The 24,764-nt window shown below is 40.7% G+C and overlaps 1 protein-coding gene across 2 annotated transcripts in view; it reads left to right on the forward strand.

Moving 5' to 3' along the window:
- Positions 1–24,764, forward strand: part of DSP (desmoplakin) — a 47,646-nt gene that overhangs the window by 1,438 nt on the left and 21,444 nt on the right. For both annotated transcript variants that reach the window (XM_008580092.1, XM_008580093.1), the window contains exons 2-11: positions 11,490–11,592; positions 13,845–13,993; positions 14,745–14,919; positions 18,190–18,318; positions 19,342–19,392; positions 20,447–20,608; positions 21,180–21,284; positions 22,534–22,629; positions 22,971–23,096; positions 23,625–23,777. In XM_008580092.1, coding sequence (XP_008578314.1) covers positions 11,490–11,592; positions 13,845–13,993; positions 14,745–14,919; positions 18,190–18,318; positions 19,342–19,392; positions 20,447–20,608; positions 21,180–21,284; positions 22,534–22,629; positions 22,971–23,096; positions 23,625–23,777 — 1,249 coding nt within the window. The remainder of the gene's footprint in view (positions 1–11,489; positions 11,593–13,844; positions 13,994–14,744; positions 14,920–18,189; positions 18,319–19,341; positions 19,393–20,446; positions 20,609–21,179; positions 21,285–22,533; positions 22,630–22,970; positions 23,097–23,624; positions 23,778–24,764) is intronic.

Raw genomic sequence — 24,764 nt, forward strand, 5'->3', positions numbered from 1 at the left:
TCCTGGCCGGCAGGTCAGGCGAGGCGGGGCTGCGACAACAAAACCCAACCTCTCCCGGCCCTGTCCAGTGGCCACGGTGGCACTCAGGGGTCCGTCGTCTCTACAGGCTCACCCCAAACTTCTGGTCACCCCGAGACCACGGCCGCGGCGGCGCCTGTGCTCCTTGGCCACCCGGGGCGTTTGTACGGAGGTTGTGTGTGGCGCGGGGTCTCGTCTCTAGGGGACCCCGCCGCGGCCTCCCATGTCTTCTAAATGAAGCTTTTTTGCAGGGCCTGGGGTCGAAGCTCTGCCGAGACGAGCCGGGCCCCACATGTCGACCGCGCCGCAGCTTCTGCAGCGAGCGCACCTGTGGCCCTGCGCCTGGGCCCTTTGTTTCCTCCTTTTTTAAAAGCACCGAATGAATGACCCCAGTGGCTTGGTCGCGGAGCGCCGGTCCAGGGTCTGCCCTTTGATCCGGACAGTGTGGGCAGGGGGTTGTGGAGGGGAGGGCGACGCTGTGGGCCCGCGCTGGCCAGGGTGCCCAGGAGAGGCCCACCGGGAAGAGAGCTGGAACAGGCCGAGGGGGGTTAGCTGGCTGGATGGTGGGCGCAGATAACGAACTGCTCTCCCCAGGTCCCCGGGAACGGACTGCGTATGCCCGCTTGAGCTGTGGGCGTCCCGCAGCCCACCTCCTCCCCGTCCCCTGCCAGCCCGTCCCTCGTGGGGCTTTTGGTTTAAGAGGCCCTGAGCTTCAGGACGTAGTTACCCTGCGTTATGGCCCTAGGCTGGGGAGGAGCAACCTGAATGCACTCCAGGGGAGTTTTATTTTGCAAGTATTTTGAAGGCAGGGACTAGTCGAGTTGCTACCTGTTTTCTGCCTAGAATTTTTTTTTTTTTTTTTTCAAATTTCTGGAGCATCTTGATAATTTATTTTCTCTTCTTTGAGTAAGCGGAGAATTGTCTCAATCTTGGAGCTCTTTTTTTTTATGAACAAAATGTGTCTGGGGATTTCCAGGAAAAAATGTGCCAAGCAATCAGAGACATAAACAGTTGGGTTTTAGAGTTTGCTTTAAAACTTTTCCAGCCATTTAAAATTGAAACTTTTCTCTCGCAATCTTCCAGGATTTGGGAAGCACATTCATTAAATGTGTGGATTACCCACAATTTCAATCCAAGTCAGAATGTGCAGATTCTTTAGTAGTTCTTTTTCGCAATTTATGAACCAAGTTCTTATTGTTTATTATTAAATATGCTTCAGTATCTTTTAAATTGACATTAGGCAGTACTATTAATTGAATAGTTCATTCTTTTAGCTTCTTAGACATTTTGTAAAGAAAGAACATTTTAATTAATTACTTATTGATTAATGAGCTGCATAAAGAGACGTGTTTTATTAGGATTCTTCACTGAAACATTTTTTCAATGTTCAGGCTCAGTGTTTTTTCATTGTATAGTATCATTTCTTTTGTGTTCTATTTTTCCAACTTCCAGCCTGTTTATAAATCTGCCAAGTTTTACATCTCTCTGGGAGGGAAAACAGATCCAAGTAAAAAATAGCTCACTTTGAGGAGGGATTTTTTTTTTCTGCACATTGATGCTGATCTGCCCGGCAGCGGGGTGTCAGGCTCAGAAGTTGGAACTCCGCAGGCGATCACATTCTTTCCAGACCTAGGTAATGGAGATTACCTCCAAGCCTGTCCCGGCCTGTAGTGGTGTGGCTGAATACAAAGTAGCCCACAAATGCTGACTTCTGCATTTTCAAATAATGGCGACTGATCGAAAAGAGGCACCGACACCTGTTTTTCTGGTGGCATCACAGTTTTGTGCCGAGGGATTTGTCTGTGGCATGCGGTTGTAGAAGTAGGGCATCCTCTCAGCCCAAGGGGGCCACTGCTCTCTGCTCAACAAATGGTGGTGAACAATTTCATCATTGTCTGTGGCACGCGGTTGTAGAAGTAGGGCGTCCTCTCAGCCCAAGGGGGCCACTGCTCTCTGCTCAACAAATGGTGGTGAACAATTTCATCAATACTTTTTCTGACCAGAAATTTTTCTAAGTAAAGACTTCTTTTTTGTCTTTTAAGGTAGAAAAACCAGTTTGAAAACTACTGGTTGAATTTAAACTCATTTATTTCAAAATTTTTTTTTTAAGGTAGAAAAACCAGTTTGAAAACTACTGGTTGAATTTAAACTCATTTATTTCAAAAACTGCTACTTTATTGGCTGAATTAGTGATTTTTGAAATGAGTGTTGTATTTAGCCTTTCCCTTAATCAACTAATTTGAGTGTGTAGAGAGCCCAAATCTTATTTTTCCTTTTATTTTTATTTATTTGTTTGTTTATTTTGGGGCTGGCTGGTACAGAGATTGGACTCTGGAACTTGCTGTTATCAGCACCGTGCTTTGGACTAACTGGCCAGCTCCCTGTTTTTCCTTTTAAAATGACCCAGAAACCTCTCCCCTCTGCCTGTCCTTTCCACTAATAACACTTGTCCATTTCTAGGACAGTATTAGATCTCATTTGTACTGTAATTCCCCCTCATTTCCCCACCACCTGCCTGTCCTTTGTGTCTTTATTTTAGGTTGGATGGAATCTGCAACCACGTTATTTAACTTCTTGTGTTCTGCTTAATATTTTGTTAACATTTGGTAAACGTTATGCGCTTGATAATATAATAGGCATAAGTTTTGAAAATGTAAACTTTGGATTTTTCTTGTATAGTACATTAATATTGTTTTTCAATTAAAGCAGAATTACTATAGTCTTATTCCTGTAGTTAAAACAAATTCCAAATCTGTAGTGAAATCTGTTACCAGAATAACAAAGTCTCATGGTTAGATCTTTAACGGATCAAAGTGTGGATTTTGTAGGCGGATTAAAAGCAGAATATAGTCATTAAGCTCACAAATATGTGGTTATAATATTAATGCTTACTTTTCTCTCAATCTCATGATTTCAAAACCAAAATTCATGTGATCACTATTTGAAGTACATTTTAAAGTTTGTTTTAAATTACCTTTTAAAAGAAGCCTTTTTCTTAGCGTGAGAAAAACAGGTCCGTTTGCATCGAATTTTAGAGCAGGAGGGACCACTGAGTTTCTCTAGACCACCTAGTCTATAGAAACCCCACTTTCCTATGTTAGAGGCAATAAGCTGAAGACTTGCCCAAGATCCCAGAGTTCACTCACGGCTCTGTTGGCACAAGAACAGAAGACTCCTTACCTTGGTCTTCCCTGTGCCTTCAGAACTTGACCTTTAGACTGGACAGGCCTGTAATTACACAATGAAAGTATCTCAAATCCCATTTATTCTTTCATTCAGCAAGTATTTACTGAGCATCTGCTGCATGCACTGTGTTAGGTGTCTGGAAGATTCAAAGTGAAAATGGCAGGACGTGAAAGGAGTGTATGCTCTTTAAAGGAAGATAAGTACAAAGTGCTGTAATACAAAAGGGTCATGGACAGGAGGCTGTCAGTAGCTTCAGAGGCTTCACAAGGAAAGGAGGTAACATCTGTCGTGGGGGCACTGGTAAGACTTTGTAAAGGAAGTAGCGTTGAATTAGACGTAGGGGAGTATTTCAGTTGCTACAGATGGATGATGGGCAGAGAAGAGCATGAGAAAGTCTGAGAGGCCTATAGAGGGTCTTCACTGTGAGTGGGGAAGAAGTGAGAAGAAAGGAGGAGGCCTTGTTTGGAGTGCCATGGAGAGAGGTTGGATAGGCAGAGAGGAGCCCTGGCAGGTTTTCATTGAGGCCAGTGAAATTCTCCTCCAACGAAAGAGCAGGACAATCAGATGACCGTAACTGAGCTTGGGACTGTTTCTTTGGCAGCACCATGTAGGGTGGGGTGGCATGAAGTGGGAGAGATTGCCAGGAGGAGTTGGCTTTAAAAAGCCATTGCACCAGTGCAGAAGCAAAGTAATGAAAGTCTGAACCAGGGCGGGATGGGAAAGTAGATGTCGCTGAGGTGGAGTGACAGCTTCAGCTAAGCGTTGGATGTGAGAGGCAAGGGAGAGTCTCAGAAACAGCCTTAGAGCTTGGGTGACTCAGAGAGTCGATATCCTAAGTATTTTCTGGGAAACGATTGCAAAGTAAGATTCAGTTTTGCTTAATACATGGCAGAGGGGGCTGGCCAGTTAGTTTGGTTGGAGTGTGGTGTTATAACACCAAGGCCACAGGTTCAGATCCCGGCACTGGCCAGCCACCAAATATATATATATATGGCAGATAACATTTACATGGATATTAAATCGAGTAAGTTGTATATTTTATGAAAATATCAGATCTGTGGTTAATAATAGTTACCATTACCTGGAAAACACCTACGATGTGCCAGGTATATTAGGTACATTACCTCATGCCTCACAACAAACTTCCCAATTTACAGATAGGAAACTGAGGTTTAAAGTAGCTAAATTGGGGCTGCCTGGTCAGCTCAGTTGGTTAGAGCACAGGTTCATAACACCAAGGTCTTGCCCAAGGTCACAAAGCTAGTAAGTAAGTGAGCTAGATTTGAATCTGGCATATACCACAGTGATGCAAGGAAGGATCAAACCTTTGTTGTTAAATTCATGTTTTCTACTTGTACTCTTTTCTGAGTTTTTCCTTCTTTTTAATCTGTTGCATTCCTCAATCTGCATTCCTGTGAAATATTTATTTCATAACCATCCTATTCTTTTATTAATACTCTTGTGGAGTTTCCATATGCTTAAGGGGAAAAAAAAGCAACCCAATATGATTCTGCATTAAGCTAATTGTTGGTCAGATCTATTGAATGGGACAAAACAGCTTTCAGCAGTAGTTAATTTTTTCTCTAAATATGGGCATAATGTTATTGTTGTTCAGGTAACAGAAATGTGTTGGGAAGGAAAAAACTGCTGATGCCCTAGATATCTCAGTGCTGACATCTTAGGGTGGGGGAAAGGAGGCTTGGGTGTGACTTGGGGAGTCTAACTTGACTCTCAGCTAACCAGTCTTTCCAGATGAGGAGGTTCTAGAAGGACAGTTTCAGTCTGGAGGCCTTAGTGCCAGCAGCTCAGAGCACTGCCCCACCTTTGCTTTTCTCTTACCTCCTCCTGCTGGGCTGGTCCTGGTGATCCTGCTGCTTGAAACAATCAGGTGTGGTTCTGATGTTCAAGCCAAGGGCCCCAGAGGCCCCAGGACTCAGACAATGAGCCACTCCTTTGAAGCAACATCCTGTAAAATGCTAGTGCAGTGCAATAATTCACACCTCACCACCAGCACCTGGGTCCAGGGTCTTCAAAGACCTCACGAATGTGAAATCTACATTTCATGAAAATGAGAACACTTCAGTGAGAAGCTGCAGCAAACAGATCTGAGGTTTCGCTTGGAATTTAAAATGTTGACACACAGACATAACATCCCTTGCTCATCTGGCACCTGGGGGTGGCGGTGGGGGTGGGAAGGAGGAGTTGGCTTCTTGATGGATAACCAGACAATTTGTAAACTAATTTTTTTTTTAGGCTTTAGTAAAATGTAAGTTTTTGCATAGGGAAGTAATCAAAATAGAAGTCCCTATTTTGGCATTGAATTTGTAAGGACCAAATATTCATATTTCATCCCCACTTAATAAAAGAAAGGAGGGTATCTTTCTTTTTATTTTCTTAGCCCTTCAATAAGTTTCTTTCATGCTGTTAAAATGTATCACTCTCTTTGAATTGCTTCAAACAGTTATTTTTGAGTTTTGTAGGTAATCTTAGCAACTCCTGAAAAATGCCTCATACTTAATACCCAGTCCGTTTCTTCTTTCTCCTCTTTCCCTTTTTTCCTTCTCACCCCTCCCCCAATTTGCTGCAGGATGTCCTTAAAATTATGAACTGGGGCAAAGACAAAAACACAAAAATGAAATCTCAGAACCACGTCATAACGACGGCAGCAGCCACCGCAGTACGGCTGTCATGCAGCGAGGAGCTAGTTTCTGCAGTGCCTTGCAGACCTTACTGCCCCGCTAAGCCTCACCTGAACCCCAGGAGGTGGGTGTTCCTACCTGCCACAGCTGCAGAAGCTCCAGGCACTGTGAATGGTTGTCACTTTTTGCTCAAAGTCACAGGCTGTTCAGCTGAAAGTGGCTGAGCTGGGAGTGAACTCGAACTCTGCCCGACTTCAAAGTCTTTATGAAGTTAATGATATGTGATCAGTTTGCTCCCCACCCCCCCAACACAATCTGCCAAACACACAGTGTGAAAATAAAGAGAGAACTATCCAGAAAGGAAGCAGAACTTTATTGGAGTCCTGCTTCCACAGCTCCTGGGTGAGGACAAAATGAAGGATTAGAGGAGGTCCTTTTTCTAAAATCTGTATTAAAAAAAACCCTTTTTGTTCACTGTTGTGGTGGGATTGGGGGGGATATATGGGCTCCCTGCTGTGCTGTTGAAATCAGGGTGACGAGTGGTAATATCTTCAGATCAATTTCTCATTTGTCTTTGTTTTTCTTCTGCTTTTGTAAGATAGACAAACATGCATTAAGTTCCTTCTGTGTGCAAAAGCCTGTGTTGTTAGTGTGTAGGAGTTGAAGGACTAAGGTGTGGGAGCTTTGCTCTCCAGGAGTGGGGTAGCCAGGTGTGTAAATAACTTGTTCAGGAATCGGGGCACAGGTGTGATCAGGAAGGTTCCATAAAGGAGGAGCATTTGGTCTGTAACTTCTGAAGATTGGACATATATCATTTCAACTGATATACAGGGTGTTCAGTGAGTCTTGGAGGTACGGTATCATCCTTAAATGAAGAAATAAAATATACTTTTTATTTAAGATCCTTTAAAGAAACCCAGAATAGTGAAAAACGTTTTGAAAATTATAAAGAGCTAAGCAAATAGGCCCTAAGATCAATGTTAATGCATTACATAAATATCGTAATTTCCAACACATATTTACTGATTTACTGAGTTGTTCCTAGGCCAGTATTCCATGAACCTGAATGCACAGAGACTTAAGTCTCCATTTCTGACACATATGAAAGACACTGTGTTGATGAAATGAACAAAAGAAAGAGAAGAGAGCAGAAGAGAGAGATGGAAAGAGGGAATCCAATGGAAGAGAAAGTATATAAGCAAAAAGAAATATAGAGTTAGGTGGCATGGGCCAAGTGTCTAACGAACAGTGTAGATTATTATAAAAATATTTTTATAAAACAAGGAGAATAACTATTTAAAAAATATTAAAAAATATTGTTACCTTGTAATGCTGTATGCTCCTCTTCAAAATATTTGTCTTGTATTTTTTTTTCCCTACAATATTCTTGGCAACGATTGTTAATTGACTCCTTTAAGACAGCTAATTTTGGCATCTTAGAGAAAGAAAAGAGTGTTAGTTGCAGGTAGTAAAATAAAACAGAAAGCTTTTTAATATTGTTCACACTTTCATCTTTGGATTAAAATCCAGGACTTGTTTTCCTTTTAGCCATGGATGAAGGATGTTTATACAAATGTTTGGAACCATTACGTGTTTAAACAAGTTTTAGAATGAACTTTTAAAAAAAAGATTGCACAGGCAGGTTCTTGGTAGTATGAATCACTTGTCTTTGGGAGTTTGAAGATAAAACAGAATTTGAGAAGAGTTAACTTTTCAGGATGTGTTATTTTTTTCAAGGACAGCTATTAATTTTAGTTTATATATCAATATTATTTTGATTGATTTGACCCAAGTGAGTTTTGCTTTGTTTTACTTTTATTTATTTATTTATTTATTTTTCCTTTTTGTCTTTTTTCGTGACCGGCAACGGATCGCAACCCTCAGTGTCGCGCCCGTACCGGACCGGGACCGGCCACGGGATCGCAACCCTCGGTGTTACTCCCGCCCCTCGCTCAGCCAGTGAGCGGCTGGTCTGCATGCGGGATCCGAACCCTCGGCGGGAGCGCCACCGCGCTTCCCACTATAGCAGTGCGCCACCGGGCCGGCCCTTACTTTTAAAAATTGATTTAAAAATTGAACCTTGTGGCCTGTTAGTTCAGTCCCTAACATGGTTTAAAATCTCCCCATCTCTAGCACCCATGTGTAACAGTATTGCAAATTTTTTTGAGGCTAGGGACTTTTAAAATCCTTATATGCTTGTTAAATAAGTATATCAATTTTAAAATTATCTCTTCATACATGATAGAATTTAGCATTTTTCCCAAAGTGCACTATGTGAATTGAAGAGGAAACTTAGTAACCATTAACCAGAACATAGACTTTTGTATTGTTTTCAATGAGGAAGAATGAATTTGGTGGTATCATAAAACAGAGTTACAGAATGAGTGAGTGGAAGAAATCTTAGATATCATCTAGCCCAACAGATTAAAAAAAAACATATAAAAAGAAAATAATCGAAAATTATATGGTCAATAAAAAAAATATGATCTGACTTAGAATGTTTCGAACTACACACAACTTCTAAAAAATGCACATATCCAGCTGACACATTGGGTCAAAATCCTTTCTACCTGCACTTCCTCCTTGATTTAAGCGCAACCAGGTCTATGTGGATTCTTCACTGGGCTAAGAGAAGCAAACTGAAATGGCAAAGTAGATTCTCTTTTCTCCAGTCACTAACCTCCCTTTTTCTTGTTTTGATGGACTTGGCTACTCACAAGGTGTACACCTGGTTCCCTTTCTCACCTAAGTCTGTTTCCAAAGGGTATTCTTGGCCACACCTCAATACTAAAGTGGGATTCTTATGGATAAAAGATAGGATAAGTAGATGCTACTTTAAGGATCAGATGCAGTCTTGAAATTTTGTATATAAGATGAAATTTGGGTAATCAGTCTATCTTTCCCATATCAGTCTCTCTTTCCTATAGACAAGTACCAAAGATTCTTAATTTCATTGTTCCAACACTTGAGCTTTTGATCTATAACTAACTTCTCTAGTAGTTGGGTAAAAAGCTGGCAAGTTTTATATTTTGTGCTCAAATGAATTTGGTCTCATAACGTCACATTAAAAAGACTTGGATGTTATTTTGGTACATTCATTCACAGTTGAATTTGACCTCTCTGCCTCTGTTTTTTTTTTTTTAAATACGTTCTTATTTTGGAGTAGTTTTAGATTTACAGAAAAGTTGCACAGATAGTACCAATTCTTGTATATCCCTCTCCCAGTTTTCCCTATCTGCCTTTGTCTTATAGCTCAGTTTGTGGTAGCTTTCTACAGTGACACACACTATTAAATCACTTAAGAAACTCTGACTTTTCATTGTGCTAAGAGATAACTCTTTAATTTACATGCTTGGGACTGGCATTCTTTGTGGGAATCAACCTTGGAAAGAAATTGCTGAACAGAATTTCTAAATGTTTCAGAAGAAAGGTACCCCTATCCCCCTTCAGAAGAAAGGTACCCGCATAAAGCAAACACATATAATTATGTAGGAACTTCCTAATTCCTTATTCATCCTAGGGTTCTAAATGACGTTTCTGTTTTTTTAATTCTTTCCCTTGTCTCTTGAGTGCCTTTCCTCTATTTTTTGGAAAGATTCTGATTCTAAGTCAGTTGGAATTTTGCACAAGGTAGGACAACAGATGTGGCCTTGTTTCTATTTTGCCAGTATGAGAAACGTGCCAGATTTCCAGTGTAACTCTGAGTGGAAGAGAGAGGCTGGTTGCATTCATGGGGGTGGCGTGGGAGTCTGCCTGGTTTTGACGGGTGGACAGTTCAGGTGCTGTTGTGCTGCTGTTGTCTGGGCCTGTCTGGAGGAGCCTGTATCGCCACTTGGGTGTGGTTCCCAGGCAGGGCTGGGTTCCTCATCCACATGCAGCTCATGCTGGCTTGTTGGGAAATCTTGCTTGCAGTGTGGGACCCCAAATAGGTGGCAGAAAGAGAAAGAAAATGCTTCCTATGGTGGGATGACACACAGTCAGGCACCGTGGGAGAAGCTTCCACATTCTTGGGCTCCTACCCCATCTAGGCATAATAGAGCCATTTAAAAAAAATTTTTTTTTTTGAGCAGTGAAATTCTTTCTTTATTTTATTTTATTTTTTTTGTCTTTTTTCCGTGTCCGGCAACGGATCGCAACCCTCAGTGTCGCCCCCGCACCGGACCGGGACCAGCAACGGGATCGCAACCCTCGGTGTTGCTCCCGCGCCTCGCTCAGCCAGTGAGTGGGAACTGGTCTGTACATGGCATCCGAACCCTCGGCGGGAGCGCCGCCGCGCTTCCCAAGCGGCGCACTATAGCAGTGCGCCCCGGGCCAGCCCTACCAGTCATCTTTTAAATAAATAAATAAGTCCTTCATTTTGCAAATTAGGAAAATAGGTCCAAAGAGTTAAACCGATTGAGGAGGAGCTCTCACAGCTTTATCAGGGAGAGACCTAGGGCTAGATTTTGCCTGATAGTTCTTTTCACAAGGCAGGAATGATGAACATTAGAATTTTATGAAAACAGGCGCAGGCTGGCCCCACTGAGGGGCTAGTGTCTCTGAAGCCCTGGGAGGAGTTCCAGCTTCTTATAGCACATTCATGAGGCCTTTTCACAAACATTAAGCAATAATTTGATGTGCTTTAAATCACTCTTAAACTGAACTGCAGTAGGACATGCTGTGGAATAATGTACTTGGCAAATTAAAAAGTAATACTGTTTTACCATACCTTGCTCTGTGTTGTCGAGCAATATGCCATCTTCTTCTGTAAAACACTGACCATCTACAACATTCTTCTCTACCACCACTGTTGAAACTTTTAAGGTTTCTGCCACATGTCTTCCAGAAAAGTGACTCATTTTAAATATACATTGAATGAGCCTCATTGCAGAGAGAAATATTTATTCTAGGAATCTTGAAAAGGGCTTGTTTTTGCATTAAAAGCACCACTTTCTCCACATCATGATTTCTTTACCATTAGTCTTTTACTGTGATTGCAGGAAATACTTTTGTAGAGTAAGCTGCTCTCTCATCTCCTACTTTTTCTTTCAGCCAGACTTGTCTGTGAAATCTTCATGCTCTGTGTCTGAGACACCAGGTGGGTCGTTCAACAGAGGGACTTGGGGTGTTGGGGACTTGCACTAGGGACCAATGTGGTATGAAGTGGCTTTGTGTCATTGCCAGAAATGGATTTTTACAACTCGAAGGAATATTTCTAGATTGGATACTAGACCTGGAGGTGCGGGTGTAGGGGAACTTGCTGTGAGAGACATTACTGGGCTAACTGGTGAAACCTGAACAGGTTTTGTAGATTAGAAAATAGTATTATATCCATTTTATACTTCCTGATTTTGCTAATTATACTGTGGCTGTATAAGTGAATATCTTTATTCTTAGGACATATATGCTGAAATATTTTGGGGTAAAAGCCTCGATTATTCTCATGGTTTAGGAAAAAATAATATGTATACATAAATACATACACATTCATATATGGAGAGGGGAAAAGGAAAATAAAGGCAAAATGTTAACAATTGTGAGATCTAGGTGGATGGATTCACAGGAGTGTTTTTGTTCTGTTCTTTCAACTTTTCTGAAAGTTTGGAATTATTTCAAAATTGCAAACAAGTTATTTCATGTCTGGTTTCTTTGTGTTTGTCTCTTCAGCCAAACCGGAACCATGTCCAGGCACCAGAACCAGAACACCATCCAGGAGCTTCTGCAGAACTGCTCAGACTGTCTGATGCGAGCGGAGCTGATCGTGCAGCCTGTAGGCTTTCTTTATTCTCGTGGCTTTGACTCTCCTGGTCCTGACTTGACATCACTGTTCACTGACCTCTTTCTCATAGTGTTTAGAGATTATCTTTTTCTAAACAGACTAGAGAGGGATGCATATCTTTTTAACATTTTTGTAATGTTGGTATAACAATGGGAACCAGTTTTGACACAGCTTTTTTTTTTTACCCCCCAACAAATGTTTATAGATTGCTATCCTTTTGGGATTGCAGCGACCTATTGTTATTTATGTGTTTTGGGAGTACAGATGGTCCAACTGACTTAGGATTCACACAGCTTTTTTTTTTTACCCCCTAACAAATGTTTATAGATTGCTATCCTTTTGGGACTGCAGCGACCTATTGTTATTTATGTGTTTTGGGAGTACAGATGGTCCAACTGACTTAGGATTTTTTGACTGTATGGTGATGTGAAAGGCATACGCATTCAGTAGACACTGTATTTCTAGTACCCAGACAACTATTCTGTTTTTCACTTTCAGTATAGTATTCAATAAATTACATGAGATATTCAACACTTCAGTACTGAATGGGCTTCGTGTTAGATATTTTGCTCAACTGTAGGCTAACGTAAGTGTTTTAGCACATTTAAGGTAGGCGAGGCTGCACTCTGACTGAACTAACTGGCCAGCCCCTAATATGCATTCAATTTAATGAGATTGATTTTTCAGGGAAAATGACCATATTGGGAGAATGATTCTATTTGAGAAACATAAAAATGTAGAAACATAAACAATTGAATATTGAGGGAAAATGGTACCATTTGTGAAAACCTCATGATATTTCTTAAGATAACTGAGATGTCTTAGGATATCATCAAATCAGGATTGGAAATCATGGGTTCCATGATATTTGCTGTGTAAAGTCTTTATTTTTAAAACCCCTGTAGCATTAACATTTGCTCCGTGTTAGCTAAAAACAGACCAGAGAATGGAGGAGCTATAGCCACCTTTTTTATCCCTTCCCTGAGTTATTGCATCTTTTTCAGCAAAGGAATTGAGTTCCAGTCTCCCCGATGCTGACATTAATGTCAAGGTTACATCTGGAATCTGCCTCATCACCAAGTATACCCCTGCTAAATAGTCTATATTTGAAACAGATTGTAAGGAAGCAAATTTATGGGTCTGTTTGGAGAATATCTTAATGTTCTAATTTCTTAGATACTGTCTGGGTTCCAATTCTTATTCATTTTGTCCAGTTAAAAAAATAACTTCACTTTAGTCCATGTAAAAAGATATGTAGGGCCCAGCAAACTAGCTTGGTTCCAGTTCTGGTTGTTCAAGGTGTCTAATTGAAACATATTCTTCTGGATCTTCATCACAGAGCCTTGATTCCTTTACATAAAGCAAAAGAGGAGGCACCAGTGACTTCATACTGAACACATACACACCCTGGCCCTGGACCTGATCTGTAGTGACTATGGAAATGTTTTACATATCGATCTGAAAATTTGCATGGCACTATGTTCTCAGTTTGTTTTTACTTACATGCATTGAAGTGCAGTAAAAACAGGTTAAGGAAATAGTATCATATTTGCTAACATTTCTGGGTAGAGAAATGAAAGCAGCAAATGTAACATTCTAGAGAAAGCTCGTAAGTGGCACGAAACAGCACAAGAAACTTTCTATATTTTCAGACTTTATTTTGAAATGATTATAGACTCAGAAGAAGTTGCAAAAGTGGTATAGAGTGGTCTTGTGTAGCTGTCACCCAGCTTCTCCAGTGATGACATCTGACATAACTGTAGTGCATCATTCAAACTAGGACGTTGATTGGCCCAATACAGTTAACCAGAGAGAAGCTTCCTTTTTAAGAACTGAAAAGTTATGTTTTCATAAGGTGCAGGAAAAGCTCAGTTTGTATGTAAAACACCCTATCTGGTATAGTGGTACAGTGTTCCTAGCACCATGAAATTCCTGTGAGATGAGTTCTGTGCAGATATGAAAGATCAACACGTCACGCACTGAAGCAAGGGAAAGATTAGCATTCTGTAAATATGCCTTGAAAAGCCAAGTGAAAATTTAAAAGACAGTCCACAAGTTTTAGTTGACGAATCTCTCTTCTTCTCTCAAATTAATAACATAATTTTCAGCTAGAAATTTTTTGCAGTTAGATGAGGGGGAGGACATATAATATTTATGTTTAGAGTAGAAGTTTTATTTTCATGAATGTACGTGAAGGTTTTCTTTCCAGTATTATGTGTTTTGCTTCATGTGAATTCTCCTAGGAACTGAAATATGGAGATGGAATACAGATGGTTCGGACTAGAGAACTGGATGAGTGTTTAACCCAGGCCAATGATCAGATGGAAATCACCGACAGCTTGATCAGAGAGATGCGGCAGATGGGCCAGCCCTGTGATGCTTATCAGAAAAGGTATTGCCTACAGAGCCTGGATCAGGCAGGCCTCAGGAAGAAGAATGCCACACAACTGGTCACGCTCAGTCCCATGACCCAGGTCTTCCTGTGGGGGAAGCACAAATGTTCCCAAGGAAAGGCTTTTGCTGACTTGGGATTTTGCAGCTTTATGTATGTCTAATATGAATTGACCAAAACCACTACCTTCATCTTTTGTGGAATCACAAAGATGCCATTTAAAAGACCCGCCCAAGAGAGTGTGACCATTCAAAACTTTAGTTCTTACTTTTAAGAACTGAGTTCGTTGTGAGATGTTAACTGTACCTCCATTTAGAGGGCAGCAAAGACCTTTGGGACAGCACTTGACTTTTGAAGAGTCTAATATCGAGTCAAGCTTAGTTTAATTAATACAAAAATGAGACTTCCAGTGTTGGAAATAGAAACTTTAAAGTAGAGATATGTAGTCTAAATTTGTTCTCTTGCTACCTGGGCCCGGGGTACTAGGATAATCCCTAGGCCCAAACTCACGAGAAAGAGAGAGGGCCTACCAGGTTAGGCAAAGGCAGTTACACATTCCATGATGTTTCAGGCTTTGAGCATCTTCCTAAGATTTCATTTTTGTAAGTGATCAAGATTCAAGTCATGGGGTAAAGAAAAAATCTTCAAATAAAACATTTGTGGCCTCTTTATTGACACAAAGGAGGCCTGGAACAGGGGAAATTTGTCATAGGCTGTTTTTCTGCAATGGTCTGTTTTCCTTTCCTTTCAGACTGCTTCAGCTCCAGGAGCAAATGCGGGCCCTTTATAAAGCCATCAGTGCCCCTCGGGTCCGAAGGGCCAGCTCCAAGGGCGGTGGAGGATACACTTGTCAGAGTGGTTCCGGGTGGGATGAATTCACCAAGCGCCTTACCAGCGAGTGTTTGGGGTGGATGAGGCAGCAAAGGGTAAGAAGCTTCTAGATGGACAAGTATTGTTTCTTAAACATCCTGAACCTGTGTACAGAGCGTGGCAGGCTCAGCCCCAGTGTTCTCGACCTCAGATGGTAGCAACAACTTGCTGTTTTCAGAATTTTCCTCCTATACAATTTGAAAGTGGTCTTTTATTTTTGAAAGAAGCGAAATTTCAGGGAGTTTTTTTTCCTTCCCCCCTGTGTGGCTTAGGGAGTTGGCCGCATTGCTTCAGGTCATACTTTATCACACAGGTAATATCTAACAGGTATGATTTAATTAGATTTTTGAATATCCAGCTCTCACCATTCACAACCAGAAAATCTGTTGTGGGAGTTCATGTGCTAAATAACTTCATTGTTCTACTTGAGTGCTAACTTACTTTATCTGTATTAGTGATAGGTACGTAGGGGGGAAAAAAAGGTTGTAGGTACTTAGGGAAAAAAAAGGTTGTGGCAGTTCATTTAAAATGTTAACAAATTGGAGGAGCTGGAACTGGATATGCTGGTTTGGGCTCATTGGTTGCTGACCTTACATTTTTGAAGTATCAGTTGTCTCCCTATGCAACCATCAAGTCACTGAGGTGGGAGTGAAGTAAAATGTTGGCGGAAGTATGTACCGATCCTTTCCCTAGAACTGCAGTTTCTACAGAGTATTTTTCAATGCTAATTATTATGTAGTTTTATGGAGTAATTATGCCCTATAATGAACAGGTGTCAGTAGAAATATGCCATAATCATGTAGATGGGAATTTCATAATGAAAACTTACTACTAATGAACCATCCTTCTCTTGGGAAGGTGGATATGTTAGAATATGTGGCGAGATCAGTTGTTACTCACTGTGGTTGTGGTTGTAAGTTTGGTGTGATTAGTTCTTGTTGGACCAATTTAGCAGGGGTCCTAAAATTTCTTAACCACTTTAAAATTATTGTGTGTGTTCTTTCTTGAGTGCTGAAGGCTTTTGCTCCTAAACATTCATTCATGCATTCACTCATTTATTCATTCAATTAACTTTTTCTCCTATTTACTATAAAGACTATAGACTATTTACAGAGGTGGGGCTTACAGAGGAGAAAAGTCAGTTATAATCTTAAAAACCTAAGTACAAACTTATGTGCATGTTTTCAAACTTCCTTCTAATCTTTGACCACATTTCTTGAAGATTTTATATGTATTGGCATCGTGCCAGGAACTAAGGGTTTAAAACTGTTCTATAGTCCTGAAAATGAATATTATTGAAGAAAAGATATATACACCCAAATGCCAAATTTCTATCCAAATCAGTGTGTGATTAATTGCCATGTGAGAGCTATAATAAAATATTGGTTAATTAGGAAGGGGGTGAAGGTGGTGCTCTCATCCCTGTGGAATGGAGCCATCAAAGGAAGACGTGGCAGAGAGAAGGGGGCTTGAACTGCGTCTTTAAGGATCCGCCATGGTAGGCGAAACAGCCTTTGGACCAGATTAGCTATGAAATGCCGTATACCCTAATGTCTTCTTAGTTAGTATGACAGTTATAGAAAATGACAGCCCATAATTTGTCATCTTCTGTATTCATGTCAGCATAGCTTTTTAAGAGTACTTTGTAACAAAGAGTCAACATTTTTAAATTTTGGAAAAAGGCGTTATCACATGAACTCAGTTATGTGTCATTTTCTAACAGAAACAACTGAGTGATGCTTTTCAGATCAGGCAGGCGGCCCTCAGTTTCAAACAAACTAAAAGTAGTCTGATCACTTACTGTGGGTTTGCTCTAGGATTCTCTCTCTCCAGCCCTTTCCTCTTATCCCTTCTTCACCCAGGCACAGCCTGCATTCTTCCCTCACTCCCAGGAGAATGAGCTGCAGGGCACAGCTGATAAGTTTCCCCAGCAGAACTATCACAAGGCAGGCACACATCTCCTGTGCCAGGTTTTTGTTTTGTTTCCCTAACTTGTGTTTCTGCTGATGGACGGGTCAGATATTCTACACCTGGCTGGTAATGAGCGGTGTCAGCTGGAGCCTGGTCATCTCATTAGGTTCCCAGTGCACACACCTGGCTCTATTTTAAAGCCTTTGAGTGGCTCTGCAAGAGAGAAAGGTCAAAATCCTGGGTAACCTTCAGTTGTCTGACTCTGAAATGGCTCCCCTTTCTTGAAGCCTGGCCAAGTACATGAGAACACGGATGTGGCTTAGAACAATGTCTATTATGTTCTTTGCTGCAATCCCAGACTGGAATGTTAGCTCTTGGCATGTCCAAGTGATGACACAGGTGATTTGGAAATTTACATGTACTCATGCAAAAGAAGGATGAGATAATGGACTTGCCCCAGTGTGAAACTTGTGGAACTATGTGATCAGTTCTCATTATGTGGCATTCTTAAATTTGCAACTCAAATAATAAGTTTAGTCAGATTTAATTTTTAAAACAGCTAACATAAATCCACTATCTTAATTTTTTTTTTTTTGTCTTTTTTCGTGACTGGTAACGGGATCGCAACCCTCAGTGTTGCGCCCGCACCGCGCTCAGCCAGTGAGCAGACCCGTCTCTATATGGGATCCGAACCCTCAGCGGGAGCACCGCTGCGCTCCCAAGTGCCGCACTCTACCGAGTGCACCACTGGGCCGGCCCACACCACCTTAATATTGCTAACATTAATTGAAATTAAGACCTTGAGTATGTATAGTAACTTTCTTTTGAATTGTGCCACAGGGAATTTTGCATCCTGAAAGGGAAAGGTTAAATGCTAGATTTTAAAGAGCCAACATTTATAGTCATCAAAACAATGTAAAGAAATAAACCGTGAAAGATACTTTTAGGTTAGCTATTTATCTTGGGAAGCAGTGCATGATTGTAGTTAGCAATTTTTGATGCACATTTTAAAATGAATAAAGAAATGTCTGTATTTTATAACATCGTTATATCATACATGCATATGCATACCTGCTAATATCTATACACATGCACACTTGCACGGGCACATGTGGATTTTTTTTTTCAGAAGAAGGTCTCAAGGGTGTCATTTCTGAATTTCCTCCTCAACCCATCTTGAGTTGGGGTCAGACAAGTTGAGGGAAGTATTTGGCAACTCCCATTAGCTGTTTGGGAGTCTTAAACCTTTAAAAAATATTTTGGTTTCAAAAGTGCTTTGTACTTACCATCTTTAGTTTTACCTGAAACAATGTCCTATATGTCCCTTGGTACTCTGACCCCTGACGCTGTAGATAAGGGGGTCAGATGCCAAGGAGCGAACGTGAAGGGCACACTCTTTCTCTGCCCTTCTTCAGGCCGAGATGGACACAGTGGCTTGGGGCGTGGACCAGGCCTCAGTGGAGCAGAACATCAACAGCCACCGGGTCATCCACAACACCATCGGAGACTACCGCTGGACACTGGACAAAATTAAAGCCGACCTGGTACTTTTCAATGTTTCATCTTAGAGTCTTCAAAACAGCATAAACAAGGATTGTGTGATTACTCTATCCCAGGCCATTTGATCTGAAACATTAGGCTATTATTTCTTTCCCAAGAGACTGGAAATTTTTAAAAATCCAATTTTGTAAGTGGGGAAGTGGAATCAGATAGACCTACTAGAGATTGTATTAACACCCGAGGAGGAGTTAAATGAAAGGCCGAGACCATGCAAATGCTCGTTTTGTTTGCAGTTTGTAAATAAGCATTTTGGGGGGCAGTAGTTTGTTTCTGCAGAAAGAAGAGAATCTATTCCAATAGAGAAAATGCAGCAGTCATATAGTTTGTGTTGTTGGTGAATCCTTTCCTACGTGGTAAAGTGTCTTTCTACTGAAGGAAATCGTGTCTCATCCTCACACTTCTGTGCTGAAAAAGTCAGACTTGAAGCTGGATCAAGAATTATGACATAAAATATCAATCTGATCTTAAGTGCTTAGTTTCCCCCCAGATCTCTACATTTTTATTTTTAAGTTAATTAATTAATTTATTTATTTTGGCTTCAACACAGATATTTGTTTCTTATGGTATGGAGACTGGGAAGTCCAAGATCCAGGTGCAGGCCAGTTCTGTTCCTGGTGCACTTTTAAATCATCCTCACTATTTCTTCCAGCTTTTTTTGCCTTTCTTTTGTCCACCTGAGTACCTGACCAACTTTCTCCCTCAGTTTTCTAAGGTCTAGTGAATCCTAAACCATATTTTCAAACTTTAAAATATTTTGTAGCAAGAGAGTCTTTACGTGACAGTGATCGGGCCTGTACCATGTGGAGATGGTGCTACTAGGCCAGCAAGGGTTTGCCTTTAAACCACCTGGGAAAGTGTCCCTGGGCATAAGAAATTTCATAGAGCAAATACTTCTGCTGAGGGATCTGAGGCCAATATCTGAAAAAAAGAAGGTTTACAAGGGTTGCTCTTTCTATACATGTCCACAGGAAGAATTAAATAATGACCTGCTTTTTGTCATCCTCTAGCGTGAGAAATCTGCTATCTACCAGTTGGAGGAGGAGTATGAAAACCTGCTGGTAAGACCACTTATTCCTCAAGTGCACATTTCTGTCGTTTTCAATTGAGTTGAGTTCCATGAACACCAACCATCTCCTGGAAGTGAGGTACCTGCTTGGCATAACACCTAACCACCCTGAAGTATTCTTATAGATGCTAATTTTGTTGCTACTGCTGAATTTCCTTTAGATGTGAATTTTAAATGCTTTTTTTCTGAAGACAGTACCTAGTGCTGTTATGTTTGCAAGTTAAGTGTCACATAAATGGCACTTGTTAAGTATTGCAGTTAAAGCAGTAAAGCCTTACCACTTGAGAATTGTGGCCTTTTGATGAAGTATAAGCAAAAATGAAACTAATTTTCTTCAGATAGAGGTCTACCAGACCATCATCACCATTTTATGAGAGACTGTATTGGTCGCTTGATTTGTAAGAAAAGAGATTTCCATTCTTCTGCCTACTTGTCACTGTGTCTTCACTTTTCCAGCATTTGCTTGTCGGCAGTGATACTTTTTTTAAATAACATGGCTAGTGGTGATACAACAGTTTTCCTATTAGGGCTGGGTGTGACTCATGGCACCTTGAAGTTTTGTGGGGAGGGAGAAGTTAGGAAAAGCTTGATTTTCCTCTTTATAGTCTAAAGCTAATTATTGAATCCAAACATCAGTATTTGAATCAGGACCCTTTGGGATTAGGCTATTTGAATCTAAAATGCGGTTTTGTTCATTGAAGATTGGGATGGACGAGGTGAACGTGATTTTTTATTTATTTATTTATTTTTTGGTAAAAGGAACCACAGGGGTTTCATCTATGAAATCTGCAGAGAACACATCTGCATATTGTTATTTATTTATTTATTTTTCGTTTTTGTCTTTTTTTCGTGTCCGGTAACGGATCGCAACCCTCGGTGTTGCTCCCACACCTCGCTCAGCCAGTGAGCGGGAACCGGTCTGTATGTGGGATCCGAACCCTCGGTGGGAGCACCACTGCACTCCCAAGTGGCGCACTGTAGCAGTGCGCCACCGGGCCGGCCCTGCATATTGTTATTTTAACGCTGCTTTTGAACTTCCTGTGCAGAAAGCATCCTTTGAGAGAATGGACCACCTGCGACAGCTGCAGAGCATCATCCAGGCCACGTCCCGCGAAATCATGTGGATCAACGACTGCGAGGAGGAGGAGCTGCTGTACGACTGGAGCGACAAGAACACCAACATCGCTCAGAAACAGGAGGCCTTCTCCGTAAGCTCCCCAAGTAGCTGTAGACGCTTGTCTCGAGGCTGTTGCCTTGGAGGTTACAGGTGGGGATGAGTGGCCTTTTAATAATGTCATCAGCCACTTATAACTCAGCCTCCCTTGACGTCTTGAAATGGTCATGAAAAACCATTCCTTCCGGAAAACTTTTCAGTGAGTTCAGAGGGGCAGTACATTGTTTAATATCCCAGAAGACAGTGGTTTGTTTGGACGGGGTAAGAATAGGTTCATTCAGATAACCCAGAACGTGGGCAGCACTGTGGGAAGGTGTATTGAGACCCGGACTTAGAATATCTCAGGAACGGTTGTAGTTGTCATTCTGCCTGTCTGATCTTGGACAAGCCGTGTGACAGTCTGGCCCCATCCGTGTGCTGTCCTGTCTCAGACATCCTTTCTAGCCTTCAAAATGCTGTGATTCTTGAGGAGAACACAGCATGATTCTTTGGCATTGTTCATTTCCAAAATGCAGGTTTGTATTTAACTTCCTTTAAATACTGTGGAAGTGATGGAAGGTTAATGGTGAATTACTTTAAAGGATTTGCTTTTCTTTCATTCACAGATACGCATGAGTCAACTGGAAGTTAAGGAAAAAGAGCTCAATAAACTTAAACAAGAAAGTGACCAACTTGTCCTCAATCAGCATCCAGCTTCAGACAAAATTGAGGTATGCTTCATGAGGTTTATATTTGTTAGGGAAAAAAGAAAATTTTCATAAAGTAAGACTTGCGAATGAATGGTTCTGATTCATCATAAAGCCATGTCAACTTTATTTTTTATTTTCTAGGCCAGGGGTTAGGCAAACTTTCTGGAAAGGACCAGATAATAAATATTTTGGACTTGTGGGCCATTTGGTCTCTGTTATAATTACTTAACTCTGCCATTGTATTGAGAAAGCAGCCTTAGACTATACGTAAGTGAATGCTCACTGGCTGTTGTATTGCTAGGGCTTTGGCTCACAGACCCTACAAACCCATTGTACAGACTGGGTCACAAACCCCTCACCTGCAGGTCCATGAGCTAGGTAATAGGAAAAGACCCTGCGAGCTGTGGGTAAAAAATTAATAGGCTCTATTCAGATGTAGGCTTAGGTAGCTAGCAACAGCAGCCGCCCTAGTGACCTCCCAGGGTGTCCTGAGGGCACTGTGGATTAGAGCCGCTCGTCCTTTATACTATGTCTGATAACCCAAGACACCTGGGCACACATACACAACTACATCGGACAACCAAGAAATACCAGGGCACACGTGCATATTTAGATCAAGTGCTTGGCAAGATTCTGAACATCTGAAGGGCCCTGACCATTTTCCTTCACTTTCCCTACAGCTGTGTTCCAATAAAACTTTATTTACAAATACAGGCAGTGGGCTGGATGTGGCCTGTGGGCTGTAGTCTGCTGATCCTTCCCTAGACTGCCATCTGTGAGCTTTACTCAAGGCTGATGATGTTAGCTGGTAGCACTTGGATGGCCATATTGGTTGTTTAAAAAATCGAAACTTCCATATCAGTTGGTAAGAGTTGCTGTCTTAAGCTCCCAAGTCCTCTGCCTGGATGCCTCAGATCTCCTGTGATCCAGCACTGTCCAGGAACAGGGTTTGGTGTGGCAGAGGCATCCTGCTCCAGTGCTATCCCCAGTGTCTGTTCTGATTGGTCAGTAGTTGTGCCCTTCAAGTAATCGTTTGACTAACATTCCTAATGGTATCTATTTGTTAAAATTAATTTTAAAATTTAATTTCTGCCACACCAAGAGTTTTCTGGTGGGAAATCGTTTTCAATTTTTAGAAAAAAGTTTGCTTGACTTGGAAGTGGATAAAAGGGTATTTCCTAGCTTTCATTCAGGCTCACCTATATCTCTAGGAATGTATGTATCTGTATGACTGAGTGCAGGTAAGATAGCTGACATTTTCTCCTTTCAGGCATATATGGATACTCTTCAGACACAGTGGAGCTGGATTCTTCAGATCACCAAATGCATTGACGTTCATCTCAAAGAAAATGCTGCCTACTTCCAGGTTTTTATACTTAGTTATAATTTCATTGTCTTTTATGTCTTATCTTTTCTTATGACTTATTTTTTGAGTGTCTTTAAAAGCACTGAAAATATATTCTTGAAAATATTGCATAAATTCTGTTTATTGGTTTTCAGTTTAGAGGAGCATAGATTTGTAACCTGGTCACTAGTCACTCATAATCTCTTGTTATCACATACGTAAATACTTCCTGCTCTAATCTTTTCTTTTAGCCACCTATCAAAGGGAGGCTTAGGGATGATAGTCCTCTTAACAGCACTACTAGATGGGACTGCTTACTGAGTTGCTTTTCATTGGCGTGGGATCACTCTCATCCTTAACAGTTTTTTGAAGAGGCCCAGTCGACTGAAGCCTACCTGAAGGGGCTCCAAGACTCCATCAGGAAGAAGTACCCCTGTGACAAGAACATGCCCCTGCAGCACCTGCTGGAACAGATCAAGGAGCTGGAGGTATCATCTCAGATGCAGAGCCTCAGCAGCCACACCCAGGGGGAGATAAATGCACCCCCCAGACGCAGCTCACACTGCTGATTGGTATTATTGTACAGTGCACACCCAGAGCCCCAGCAAGCATTTTCTTCATCTTTCAGTGGCGTTTCTCAAAATGAACCTGTTTACGTGCTCAGTTATTGTTGAGGACTACTTTTATTTCAGTTCCTGAGTAATCTGCTCAGAACAAAAAAGGGAGAGAACTCTGATTACTTAACACGATAATTCCTTTGGGAAAGCATACTTCAAATTTTATCGCGCATATTCTTATATTCTTTCTTACCCACTGAATTCATGTCTGTAGTTTCTGGAGTGGCTATTATGAAAGGTTTTCATTTTTCCTGAGGATGAATTTGGGGCTTTTTACAGCTCATGTAACTATAGTGATATTTAATTTGTAATGTTGTAGTAGCTACATTAATGCTATTTGAAGATCTCTAAAATTCGCAGGGTATCTATGTTAAAGTATGATTTTATTTGCAATTGCAGAAAGAACGAGAGAAAATCCTTGAATATAAGCGTCAGGTGCAGAACTTGGTAAACAAGTCCAGGAAAATTATACAGCTGAAACCACGTAACCCGGACTACAGAAGCAATAAACCCATTATTCTCAGGGCTCTCTGTGACTACAAACAAGACCAGGTGTGTACTCAGTTACTCAGAATGATATAAAAGTTTTTCCTTTCTTTACACACAGATTTTTGTCAATCAAGAGAGCAAAATTTAATCTAGGTTTTAAGAAGCACCATAGTCAATGTTTTTTCTTTTATAGGTAAAGTAGTAAACTGTTGAACAAATGCGGCTTCTTTATTTTGAATGATATGATAATTGTCAATAACTAGGACAATAGTCATGTTAAAACCATTTTAATTCTTTTTGAAAGCTTAATATTCCTTTCTTCTGATATGTAAAACTTATTTATCTGTTACGATGCTCATCTTTAGATTACTACCACAAAGAAATGAGTGATATGCTATTGCAAATTTTATGCAGTAATTGAGCATATCGATTCTGCAAACATTTATATGGAAAGATTACTTGTTTTTAGTAATTATTTATATAATTACCACAGCTCTATTTTTTAATTATAAAAATTACTGAGGATTTCAGAAATATAAAATGTGATTCGTTGGTTAGATAACTTTTATAAGACAGTGGACTTTATTCTGCCATGTTGAAATGTTTTAAGAACTTGTGTGGTGAGAAGAAGTTGCAATGGATATTGAAATACATAATAATCAAGCCTATTACGTTTTACCAGTTAAGATAGCTGTCATATTTTAAGTAGCCATTTAAAGAAATTATATAGAAGCTAGAGTTAATTTAGAAAGCTATTTTTCTAGAGACTCTTCACCAGAGTTTTTATTTTATTTAAAATTTTAAGAGCATATGAATGAGACAAGTGACCCCTCTGCTAAAATCTAATATAATAAAACATGAACTCACAGAGATAGAAAAATGATGGATGAGGTTTTGTTTTACAAAAGGACTTATCACCTTACTGGTGGATTCCCTAGGTTATCTTCGAAAAAATCACTTCCCCTAATTCACTTAAAATGTCAGTCACTTTATCCACCTTTTAGGCTCACAAGTGTTATTTAAAGCATCAGTATTGTTGGATTGTAGGGC

This window comes from Galeopterus variegatus, unplaced genomic scaffold, assembly GCF_000696425.1.
Source record: "Galeopterus variegatus unplaced genomic scaffold, G_variegatus-3.0.2 Scaffold2016, whole genome shotgun sequence".
In the NCBI taxonomy this organism is placed as follows: domain Eukaryota; kingdom Metazoa; phylum Chordata; class Mammalia; order Dermoptera; family Cynocephalidae; genus Galeopterus; species Galeopterus variegatus.